The sequence below is a fragment of the Rhinopithecus roxellana genome, chromosome 14 (genome assembly GCF_007565055.1).
Source record: "Rhinopithecus roxellana isolate Shanxi Qingling chromosome 14, ASM756505v1, whole genome shotgun sequence".
In the NCBI taxonomy this organism is placed as follows: domain Eukaryota; kingdom Metazoa; phylum Chordata; class Mammalia; order Primates; family Cercopithecidae; genus Rhinopithecus; species Rhinopithecus roxellana.
The window spans coordinates 105,485,566-105,498,498 of record NC_044562.1 but is presented as its reverse complement, the minus strand read 5'-3'; the positions used below and the strand labels follow the sequence as shown (position 1 = coordinate 105,498,498).

The following is a 12,933-nucleotide window of genomic DNA, read 5'->3' as shown; positions in this document are numbered from 1 at the left end:
CTCAAATATAGCATACATTATTATGACAATAGGTAATGTATAATTAAGAAAGATCTGGAGGTTGGAAGAAACAGGACAAAGTAAATTAGTTATAATATTTCTTAAATAAAAACACTTACAACTTTCATAATTGATTTTTCCCATGCTATTGATTTCTGTAATTGCTGAATGCACAGAGCTACCTGTGCAGCACTGCGAGCTTCTGATAATGCCCTTCTCCATACCCTGAGCCCTGGAGCAATATCCTCTTCAATTCTGCATTGAAATATAGAAAAATTAAGTAGGTCATGTCCACACTTACGATTACTGAATGTGAAACAATCATCACACTGAAAGCCAAGCAATGACAAGAACATGTAACAGCCAATAAGTATAAGGTTTAAGCAACTAAATTTGATGTAGTGCACAGACTGTGGCTACGTGCCTCAAAGCTTAGTCACAACCAGGTAAATGTAAGATCACTTTGCAGGATTATCAACGCACATAACAAAAAAAAAGTTTTTACAAAGCACCATGCAAATAGCATGATCCGTATGGATCACAGACATACAAGAAGATACATAGATAACAGGCAATAGAAAATAGGCTCCAATTAGCAAAGAAGCACAATAATTTTTCAAGTTAATCTCAATAACCTACCCGTCACCATCACCACTAATGGATGGTGCAGGAGCAGGGACAGTAACTGTGCCCACATTATCCAGTTTGATCTGAATGGTGGTACTTAAGGGGCTCTTCAGATACCTTCTTTCAATGTTCCGCTCCAAATCAGCCAGCCTGGTTACAGCTATATCTAGGGGGTTGTCACTCTTCCGTTCTAGTGCATGTGCACTGCTTTCTTCTTCGCCAGTAAATTCTCCATCATGCTCCTTGCACAATTTAGTAAATGACTTATGTTCAAAATATACCAAGTCCTCCCTTTCTGATGCAGGCTCTGGACACATCCAACCCTATATATCAAGAGAATAGTGTTATTATGGTTTCCTCTTAAAATGCCAGAGGGTGAATTACCTTTACTTAAAATACAGCATTGGATACGGGCAGATCTCAAGGATCATTACTAAAAGATTTTACCTTGTGTTTCCTAAAACTAGGTAGAAATAAGAAGAAAAAATTAAAAGAAATAGTTGTAAGAAAAGTTTGAAAAATAAAATTTAAAAACTTTTGATATTATAAACAGTGTAAGAACAATCAGCAAAATATTTTGAAGGATTTTAGACTAAAATGCTTATCGGTTTCATTGATGACTTAAATGGAAATGCTTGGGTAGCCTCTGAGCTTTGCTCTGCCTTTCTGTTTTCATTCCTTCCATTATTCTTCTGTACAGGTCCTTCTGTGCTCACCATTTTTCCTTTGACTGCAGGGGCTTCATAAATACTATTACCTTTATCTGTATTGCTTTTCTCTGCTCCTCTTCACCACATTAACACCACTCATTTTGTAGCTCTCATGTTAAGATTCACTTTAACATGAAAGGGTCCCCTGACAGGAATCCTTTCCTGACCTCTTTCAGGAGCTAAGTCCCACTCTGACAGGTTCTCACAGGACCATGCTCCTTAGCCTTGTCATAAATACAATGTTATACTAGTGTCATTATTTGATGAATATTTTTCTACTTCTAAATTCCATGAGAGCAGGGACTATGTCTGCTTTTACTCATTTATCTCCAGTACAGTGCAGGCAAATAATGGGCACTCAATACATGTACGCTGACTGAGTAATCAAAATCCTTCAAAGGATTTTTGATCCTCTAGCTCAAAATCCTTCAAAGATTTCCTATTCTTTAGGAAATGTTCACCATAGCATTCAAGTACCTCAATCTATCCCTTTTCATGTTCCCATTCACACATCTTATGTTGCAGTCAAATTCTATAACCTGCTATTCCACAAACATGGGATAAGCTTCCTAATCCTCATGCTCTGCTCATGGTGTTCCCACTTGCTAGTATGATATTCCCTGATCTCTAACTGTCCAAACTATACTCATTTTCTTCAGTTCCATTTCAACTTCTACATGAAATCTTCCATGATTTCTTCCATATCTCTGCCAGAATTCAGTATTCTTTTTCTAAATTCATGCATTACTCTGTTCTCAACAATCAGTTACTAGATTCTGCATATATGTATATGTCTGATCTCCCTATTATATGACAAGCTTTATGATGGTAGGAACAAAATTTTATCCAATTTTTTGGTGTCCACTGCCTGAGATGCAATAGGTATTTAATAAATGCATATTAAATGAAAAACAGAATGAACTTAAACATCTCTTCAGATATAATTATTTTATTTTATATACTAGGATCAGTTCTTCCCCTTTAACTCAGCAGAATATTTATATTTAGAAAGGAAGAATGGACTCTAAAATAGTGGCACAGATGCAAGCTGGCTTCAGTTCCTGCTCCCACTGCCCCCCTGCCCCTGCCGCCAACCACTCAGAAAACCTAAAATAAATATATGGCACTGAGATGATCACCAGCAACATCCCAAAATTCAAACATGAGGATGAGACAGTTCCCGGGGCAAGAGAGAAGTGAAAAAACTCTGAGCAGATGGTAAGAGAATTGGACTTCCACATCCATGATGCTTCTCTACCCTCATTCTACCGGGAACCAAGCACACAGAAAATTTCCCCCAAATTCACAGTTTCTAGACTGAAAAAAGTGAGATCAAGGTAGACAACCAGTTTATTCACTATGAAAAACAGTGTGAAGTTTCCTCAAAAATCTAAGAATGGAACTACCATATGATCTAGCAATTCCATTAGTAGGTATACATAGAAAAGAAAGAAAATCAATATATGGAAGAGATATTTGTACTCCCATATTTACTGCAGCAATATTCACAATAGCTAAAATATGGAATCAACCTAAATGCCCATCAATAGACAAATGGATAAAGAAAATGCAGTATATTTATAGGATAGAATATTATTCAGTCATAAAGAACGAAATCCTGTTATTTGCAGCAAAATGAATGGAACTGGAGGACATTATCCTTGGTGAAATAAGCCAGATACAGAAAGACAAATTATTATATGTTCTCACTCATGTGTGAGAACTAAAAAAGCTACTCTACTCTAGAATGTAGAGAGTAGACTGGTGGTTACCAGAGCCTGAGAATGGTAGTGAGAGAGGGAGAGTAAGAGAAATTGATTAATGGGTACAAATATATGGTTTGATAGGAGAAATAGGAGAATACATAAAGATGATTAGACTAAATCAGGAAAACAAATCATGATTTGAATAAGAAAATCAACAAATAGATAGATATAAAAAAGAACCAAACAGAAGTGCTAGAGCTAAATAATTCAATGAATAAAATAAAAAATACAAGACTGGACCAAAAATACAGACTAGACCAAGGAGAAGAAAGAATTTCTGAACCCAAAGATTGGTCTTTTGAAATAACACAGGCAGACCAAGGGGGTCGGGAGGGGGGAAGGAAGAAAGAAAGGAAAACAAAGAAAAAGGAAAAAAGAATGAAAAAGTCTATAGGATTTATGGGACACCATTAAGCAAACAAATATTCTTGTGGGTGTTACAGAAGATGAAGAGAAGGGAAAATGTGAGGAAAACAAATTTAATGAAATAATAGCAGAAAACTTCCCACGTCTTGGGAGAAAGATGAAAATTCAGGTCCAGAAAGTTCGAAGAATCCCAAGAAATTCAATCCAAACAGGTCCTCTCTGAGGCATATTATAGTCACCCTGTAAGAAGTCAAAAGACAAAGAATTCTGAAAGCATTAAAAGTGTCAAGTCACATATAAAGAAATCCTCATTAGATTAACAGTGGATTTCTCAGCAGAAACCTTATAGGCCAGGAGAGAATGGGATGATATATTCAAAGCAGTGTGAGAAAAAAACCCTGCCAGCCAAGAATATTATATCCAGCAAAGCTAGCCTTCAGAAATGAAGGAGAAAAAAAGTCTTTTACAGACTGAGGGAAACTGAAGGAATTCATCACCACTAGACTAAACATGCAAGAAATGCTCAAGGAGTCTTATATGTGAAAGTAAAAAGTTCTGGGATTACAGGCATGAGCCACTGTGTCCAGCCTCAGCAGCATTTTGATACATGAACAATTAATTCACTGAAAAAGAAATCAAGAAGGCAATCCCATTTACAATAGCTACCAAACAAAAACAAAAACAAAAACAAAAACCCAACTCTAGGAGTAAATTTAACCATAGAAGTGAAAGACTTCTACAAGGAAAACTATAAAACACTGATGAAAAAAACTGAAGAGGATGAGAGGATACAACCATGCTTATGGATCGGAAAAATAAATATCGTTAAAATGACAATACTACCCAATGCAATCTACAGATTCAACACAATCCCTATCAAAACACTAATGACATTCTTCACAGAAATAAAGAAAAAATATTAAATTTTGTGTGGAATTACAAAAGACTCTGAATAGCTAAAGTGATCCTGAGCAACAAGAACAAAGCTGGAGGTATCAGACTACCAAGACTTCAAAATAAACTACAAAGCTGTAGTAACCAGAACAGCAATGTACGGGCATAAAAACTGACACACAGACCAAAGGGATACAATAGAAAACCCAGAAATTCATCCATACCTCTACAACCAACTGCTTTTTAACAAAGGTGCCAAGAATTGTCATTGTGAAAAGAATAGTCTCTTCAATAAATGGTGCCAGGAAAACTGGATCCATATGCAGAGGAATGAAACTAGATCCCCACTTCTTATTCTAAACAAAAATCAACTCAAAATAGATCAAAGACTTAATGTAAGACCCCAAATGATAAAACTACTAGGAGAAACAGGACATTAGTCTGGGAAAATATTTTATATATAAAACTTCAAAAGCACAGGTAACAGAAGCAAAAATAAACAAATGCAATTATATCAAATGAAAAAACTTCTGTACAGCAAAGGAAAAAGTCAACAGAGTGAAAAGAAAAGCCACAGAATGGGATAAAATATTTGCAAATAATACATCTGAAAGGAGATTAATATCCAGGATATACAAGCAACTCAAACATCTCAACAGCAAAAAAAAAAAAAAAAAAAAAAAAAAAAAAAATCCAATTAAAAATGGGCAAATAATCTGAACAGACATTTCTCAAAAGAAGACATATACATGGCCAACAAATATACGAAAAAATGCTCAACATCACTACTTATCAGGGAAATGCAAATCAAAGCCACAATGAGATATTATCTCACCCCAGTTAGAATGGCTATTATAAAAAAAGAAAAAGGGGAAAAAAAAAAAAAAAGGTCATGCGTGGTGGCTCACGCCTGTAATCCCAGCACTTCGGGAGGCTGAGGCACGCGGATCATGAGGTCAGGAGATCGAGACCATCCTGGCTAACACGATGAAATCCCATCTCTACTAAAAATACAAAAAATTAGTTGGGCATGGTTGTGGGCACCTATAGTCCCAGCTACCAGGGAGGCTGAGGCAGGAGAATGGCGTGAACCCGGGAGGCAAAGCTTGCAGTGAGCCGAGATCGCGCCACTGCACTCCAGAGCCTGGGTGACAGAACAAGACTCCGTCCCCCTGCCAAAAAAAGAAAAAAAATGAGATGCTGGTAAGAACGCACAGAAAAGGTAACTCTTACATACTGTTGGTGGGAATGTAAACTAGTATAGCCACCATGAAGGACAGTATGTAGGTTCCTTAAGAAACTACAAATAGAGCTATCATATAATCCAGCAATCCTACTACTGAGAATTTATCCAAAGGAAAAGAAAATTGTTGCATTGAAGAGACATCTGCATCCCCATGTTTACTGCGGCACTATTCACAACAGCCAAAATACAGAATGAATCCAGGTGTTCAACAACAGATAAATGGATAAAGAAAATGTGGCAAAAATACACAACAGAATGCTATACAACCAAAAAAGAATGAAATATCCTGTCATTAGAGGCAACATAGATGGAACTGGAGGACATTAAGTGAAACAAGCCAGGCACACAAAGTTAAACATTGCATATTCTCATTCATGTGGAAGCTTAAAAAAAATTGATCTCATAGAAGCAAAAAATAGAGCAGAGGATACTATAGGCTGGAGAAAGTGGGGGCAGGGAGGGATAAAGAGAGGTTTGTGAAAGAATACAAAACTACTGGCTGGCCATGGTGGCTCACGCCTGTAATCCCAGCACTTTGGGAGGCTGAGGCGGGCGGATCATCTGAGGTCAGGAGTTCCCGACCAGCCTGACCAACACGGAGAAACCCCGTCTCTACTAAAAATACAAAAATTAGCCGGGCATGGTGGCACATGCCTGTAATCCCAGCTACTCAGCAAGGCTGAGGCAGGAGAATCGCTTGAATCCGGGAGGTGGAGGTTGTGGTGCCTGAGCTGAGATCGCACCACTGCACTCCAGCCTGGGCCAAGATCGCGCCACTGCACTCTAGCCTGGGCAAAAAGAGCAAAACTCGGTGTCAAAAACAAAAAACAAAAAACAAAATTACTGGTAGGTAGGAGAAATAAGTTCTAGTGCTCTATACCACTGTAGGATGACTACAGTTAATGATATATATTGTTTCAAGTAGCTAAAGGAGGATATTATTCTTAACAGAAAAAAATGGTAAATGTTTCAGATAATGAATATGCTAATTACTCTGATCTGATCAGTATACATTATATGTACCAAAACATCACCATGTACTCCATGATACTGTACATTATTATTCATGAATTTAAAACGATTTATGAAGCAAATTCTACTTAGCTACTGATAACACAGCCAAGAACACTTAAGCAGCCAGCAATGTGATAAGGCCAAAGGACCAAAATCTGAGTATGTCTTCAGGAAAATGTTTCAGGCCCACACTCTGACTTTACACATATTTTTTAAAAGCCTGATGATACACTTTCCCAACCAACTGTCAGTTAGAATTGGCAAATGAGTTGGGAAAAAGCTGGAGGAAAATAGTTCTTGTGGAACCAATCAAATTTAAATCACCAAGTAGTATCAACTGACAATCTGAAAGGGCAATCACAGGTTATAGAAAGTGGATGTAGCAGTTTAAAAGCAAAGCACACTAAGATAATTTAGGTTAGGTGCCAAACCTCTTCTCATTTCGTGAGGGAATTATTGTCTAATAATTGATCTTCATACTGATGATTCTGTGCCACCATGATAATTTAAACAGGTTTGTTATTTTCAGTGAAATGTGTAACATAAGTGATCCAAAAACATGTTAAAACATTCCAGCACTAAATGGAATAATTTTCATTTCTCCAGAAAATAAAATAGTGTGAAAGGGTTCATTTGTTGAAGATGCCAGAAAGATGACAATACATGAGGCTCTTTTATACTGTATTATAGAACCATTTTATACTGTATTATATACTGTATTATAGCACAATAGTTGATAATAAATTTTTGCTTCCCAAGGTTGGTAATTATGTTTGTCACAAGAAAGGTATATTTTATTAGCTCTGGAAAACTACATTTTTTGAGATCCTTAAAAGTGTCCAAATGCCTATGTTAAACTAATTATGAAGCAAAATCTCAATTATTAAATAGGATAGCATTATGCCATAAATTTCTCATTCTGAATAAAGCAAGGCATTTCAAATCAAATTACATGGAGATTAAGTTTTCTAAACCTTTAGAACCTTAGCAGGTTCTAGCCAGGTGCAGTGGCTCATGCCTGTCATCCCAGCATTTTGGGAGGCCAAAGCGGGTGGATCACTTGAGGTCAGGAGTTTGAGACCAGCCTGGCCAACGTAGCAAAACCCCATATCTACTAAAAATGCAAAAATGAGTGGGGCGTCATGGCATGTACTTTGGAAGCCTGAGGCAGGAGAATCACTTGAACCTGGAGGTGGAGGTTGCAGTGAGCCGAGATTGTGCCACTACTCTCCAGCCTGGGTGACAGAGTGAGACTCCATCTCAAAAAAAGAAAAAACAAACAAACAAACAAACAAACAAAAACAAAAACCAAAACAGAACCTTAGCAGGTTCTAAACCTTTCATGCTTTTAAGGAGACCATTATACGCCTCTTCACAAAACCAAAAATTCTTGCACAAGGGTAAAGCTTTCCTTCTGTTTGTTCACTGGAAACCAGTTCTGATCATTACCTGTGATATGATAATGTCCAGCAGATACATGAAGAAATGAATAAATCAGTATATAAAAACTTTACATATATATGTAGGGTATATGTGCATGTGACAGTATATCATAATGCTCTATAACATATATTTGGATATATCTATATTGGTCTCCAAATTAAACTATATAGTGTAAAAGTCTGACACATAACATGGCTTGTATATAAGGAAGTTCATGGTCTTATATGAAACACTACAATAGGAGTTTGATAACTTCTATTGAGAATGTTGTACTGGATCATCACATTCATCTCAGTGAAACTGGAATTCTGCTGGTAGTAAAGAACTGCACATCAGAAATAATACTTCTGAATACCATTAAGGAGGTAGCAAGATTACTAAAAAGAACATGGGCTTTGGAGTCAGACTTGGTTTAAATGCACATTTAGGCACTTACTATATGACCATTGGCACATTACTTACTCTGAGCCTGATTCCTTACCAGATGGGGCAAATTAATCCAGGATTGTTTTCAGAATTAAACGAGATAAAGTAAGAACATTTAGCACATTAGCTAGCATATATTAGGCATGTAATAAACATTAGTTACCTTCCATTATCCTAAAAACAGATTTTATTCCAAGTCGATTTTACCTTCACTTGCAAACTTGCTGATGCAACTCTCCTTTCTAGATCTTCTACCTGTTGAAGGACACTCAAATCCATTTCCATTGCTTGTTCTTCTACTGACCAGTTCTCCACAATATCTCGAGTTACTTGGTTTTCTTCATTTTCATTCAGTTCAATAATAGCAACTACATTTAAAAAGAAATTAATTTAAAAATCCACTTATTAAGTTTTTCTCCTCAGAGATTTCTTCCAGAAAGTGAATAAAATTCTAGGGGAGCCATGTACATCTAACTTAACACACACAAATGCACTTGTGTATATACACACAGCTTACTCTTAAAAGTAGAAACATGCTAAGAAACATAAAACAGTATGTCTGCAGGTGTAAAAAATTACAAGACAGTAACACCAATTTAAAAAAGATAAATAGTTTGTTGAGTAAAACAGAAAAAAATAGTAGTGCATTAAGATATCATTTCTCTCTTGTTATCTGTGGGGAATTGGTTCTAGGACCACTCCCCGCCCCCATGAATACCAAAACCTTTTGATGTTCACATCCCTTATATAAAATGGTGTTGGCCAGGAGTGGTGGCTCATGATCTTAGCACTTTGGGAAGCTGAGGTGAGAGGATCACTTGAGGCCAGGAGTTCGAGACCAGCCTGGGCAACATAGTGAGACCCTGTCTCTACATCAAATAAAAAAAACTAGCTGGGTGTGGGGGCATGTGCCTGTAGTCCCAGCTACTCAGAAGGCTGAGGCAGGAGGATTGCTTGAGCCTAGGACTTTGAGAATGCAGTCAGCTATGACTGCACCACCGTTCTCCAGCCTAGGTGACAGAGCAAGACTCTCTCACCAAAAAAAAAAAAAGGTGTACTATTTGCATGTAATCTATGTACATCCTCCCATATGCTTTAAGTTATTTCTAGGTTACTCACAGTACCTAAGACAATGTAGATGCTATGGAAATAGTTGTTATACTATATTATTTAGGGAAGAATAAGAAAAATAAAGTCTGTATATGTTTAGTACAGATGCACCCATCTTTCTTTTCTTTGACTCTGTTTGATATGTGATTGGTTGAATCCACAGATGTGGAACTCATGAATATGAAGGACCAGTAGACTGTACTAAAATATACTTGAGAATAAAATAATTAATTCTAATAACTAAGCAAGAAAGAAAGCTGAAATCTCTTTTTTTTTGAGACGGAGTCTTGCTCTGCCACCCAGGCTGGAGTGCAGTGGCCGGATCTCAGCTCACTGCAAGCTCCGCCTCCCGGGTTTACGCCATTCTCCTGCCTCAGCCTCCCGAGCAGCTGGGACTACAGGCGCCCGCCTCATCGCCCGGCTAGTTTTTTTGTATTTTTTAAGTAGAGACAGGGTTTCACCGTATTAGCCAGGATGGTCTCGATCTCCTGACCTCGTGATCCGCCCGTCTCGGCCTCCCAAAGTGCTGGGATTACAGGCTTGAGCCACCGCGCCCGGCCTGAAATCTCTTTTAGGTACATACCATCCTTATTCTTGATGCAGGCTTGAGTAATATAATCCAAATGTTTCTGAATTTGTTTTTGTAATGCCTTTTCTCTTATTCCTCTGAGATGTAGCACTTTGAGCAAAGCTTTTAGGTCCTCTGGGTCAATAATTCTCCACCAACCAAACTTCATTTCTAAGTCAAGATAAATAAGTAGATCTTTTACAAATAGTTTGAATAGGAAATGATACCATGGAAATAAAAAGATTTATTAACTACATATAGAACCATCAAATATTCAGTTACAATATAGGAATCCATAATACTGAAACTGAGTAAGTTGCTATAAACCATCTCAATGTACCTACCTTCTGGAATAGGTTTTGGACTAGGAAAATCTACTGGTTTTGCTACTTCAACAGCTGCAGGTTGAGCTGAAGTGGCCTTTTCATTCTGTGGTACTGGAGACTCACTTTTACTCAAAGCAACAGTGGAAGTCAAGAGCGAATTACCGTTTCCTTCTGATAACCCTAACCCTGATCCTAGACCAGGTACAGATGATGCAAATGGAATATTAGAAGTAAGCACACCAGTGGGCCACCCACAAAACTGAAGTCCCATCATAGATACTCCACCTTTCACCTGCAAGAAGAAAACATTTATTAATGAAAAGTAAATTAAGAAGTTAGGAAAAATGTTTGGAGTATGAAATTATTTTTCAAATTCTGAAAAATATTCTTTCATTTATTACAATTAGAGGAAAATGAAATACATTAGCAACAAAAATGTTAAATTCCATGTTCTTATTTGTTCCCCAAAGTAATTTTCCTTTTGGATATACTGTTATAGTAATAAGTTAAAAAGTAATTAAAGACTTAGACCAAGGCTAGAAATCAGTAGTTCTAATGAACCTTAGTGACAGAAATTCTGACTTGCTTCAGTTTTCAAACTGTAGCAGGAATATTTTAACTATTTGAGTAATCCCCCTAGAGCGAAAATCTCCATGGGGTCAAAGATTACATAAAGCAATATAAAAATGAGTTACAGTTAGCAGTACTAACCTGAAGAGGTGATAAGGCAAATGGATTTAAGCCAACAGGATTCTGAGTAGAAGATCCAAGAGGAGCTGGGGCAGGTGAAGGTGACTTAGATGGTGGCTGAGACTGAGGAGTCACCAAAGAAGCAGTTGACATATCGGCATGAGTAAGTGAAGTGTCATCACAAGGCGTTCGTGGCAAAAGACTAAACCATTGCCTATTCTTTTCAGTCAGCGTTTTTAGTAACTGGTCACTGGGGAGAGGACTGTAGAACTTCCCTGGACCACTTGAACCAGTATTAAACAGATTATTCGAGTCTGCCTTTTCCACATTGCTTTGTGTTGCTGTTGACTGAACACTGCCCAGTGAATGTTTTCCACTGTTCTGATAAGACAATGTGCACCCATTTGCACCAGCATTTGGTTTGGGGGTTATAACCTCTGACTCAGGAGGCATCTTAGCTACTTCTAAAAGCTTGCTTAATTTGGAAAAAGAGCCAGGTTTCTGAAGGAATAGATTTGTGTTATCTTTTTCTTTAAGATCTTCCTTTTGTTCACAGTGATCCACATTTGAACAATTTAAACTGTCCCCAGAAGTCTCAAACATTTCTTCTTTGATCTGGACACTTTCTGCCTTTTTTAGTTTTTCTCTTTCTTTTGCAATTTCTTCTAGTCCTACAAAATCAAAAAGCATTATGAAGATCAGTTACTCCAGATCAAACCAATACTGTAAATTTCATTACTCTTTATCAAATTACATGCATAAATACTTAAACTTTTCTATATTACCTATTACTCCCTGTATTTTCCTTTTTTATGGATTACAGCTTTCACTCACTGGAAAATTAACATATATATATATATATATATATATATATATATATATTTTTTTTTTTTGATTTTATTTTGAGATGGATGGAGTCTCACTCTTCCGCCAGGCTGGAGTGCAATAGCGCGAATTCAGCTCACTGCAACCTCTGCCTCCTGGGTTCAAGCAATTCTCCTGCCTCAGCCTCCTGAGTAAATGAGATTACAAGGGCGCACCACCATGCCTGGCTAATTTTTTGTATTTTTAGTAGAAACAGGGTTTCACCATGTTAGCCAGGCTGGTCTCCAATCCCTGAGGTCAGGTAATCCACCCGCCTCTGCCTCCCAAAGTGTGGGGATTACAGGTGTGAGCCACTGCGCCCGGCTGGCATTAACATATATTTGTTATAAAAAATTAAAATCCAAAAATATTAAAAGTACAAAAAATATTACAAGCCCTACTACACAGCAAAAATTACACTTAATATTTTTGTATTAAACTTCTAGGAGTTCTCTATGTGATACATACACACTTAAGTCCACATAATTAAGGAAAGAAATTCTACTACATACATAATATTCTAAACTGCTAGAGGGTTTTATTGAATAATACCCTGTAAACACCTTGACATGTCGATAAACATATAACTTCATCATACATTTTAATGGCTACAGAATGAACTATATCATAACTTAAACAATCTTCTACTGATATATAATTGGTCCCAATTATTTACTATTCTAAACAATGCTGTAAATAATGACCTTTTAGCTATATTTTTAGACTTGTTTTCCCGATTTACTTCCTTAAAATAAATTCCTAGAAAAAAACTAAGATGTGTACTTTTCAGAGTTTTTGAAATACATTGTCAAACTGTCCTCTAGAAAGTCTGGATCAATATATATCCATATTAAAGTACCTGAGAGCATCCGTGTGCCTCCAC

At 37.0% G+C, this 12,933-nt stretch overlaps 1 protein-coding gene across 8 annotated transcripts in view; it reads right to left on the bottom strand.

The window, feature by feature from the left end:
• The window catches only part of BAZ2B (bromodomain adjacent to zinc finger domain 2B), a 331,981-nt gene that overhangs the window by 22,036 nt on the left and 297,012 nt on the right, over positions 1-12,933 (bottom strand). For 5 of the 8 annotated variants that reach the window (XM_010379122.2, XM_030916305.1, XM_030916307.1 and 2 more), the window contains 6 exons: positions 11,208-11,857; positions 10,515-10,788; positions 10,186-10,341; positions 8,700-8,860; positions 640-950; positions 120-255 (listed from right to left, as the gene is read on the bottom strand). In XM_010379122.2, the coding sequence (XP_010377424.2) occupies positions 120-255; positions 640-950; positions 8,700-8,860; positions 10,186-10,341; positions 10,515-10,788; positions 11,208-11,857 (1,688 nt within the window). The remainder of the gene's footprint in view (positions 1-119; positions 256-639; positions 951-8,699; positions 8,861-10,185; positions 10,342-10,514; positions 10,789-11,207; positions 11,858-12,933) is intronic. The other 3 variants (XM_030916310.1, XM_030916311.1, XM_030916308.1) reach the window with 1 other exon arrangement.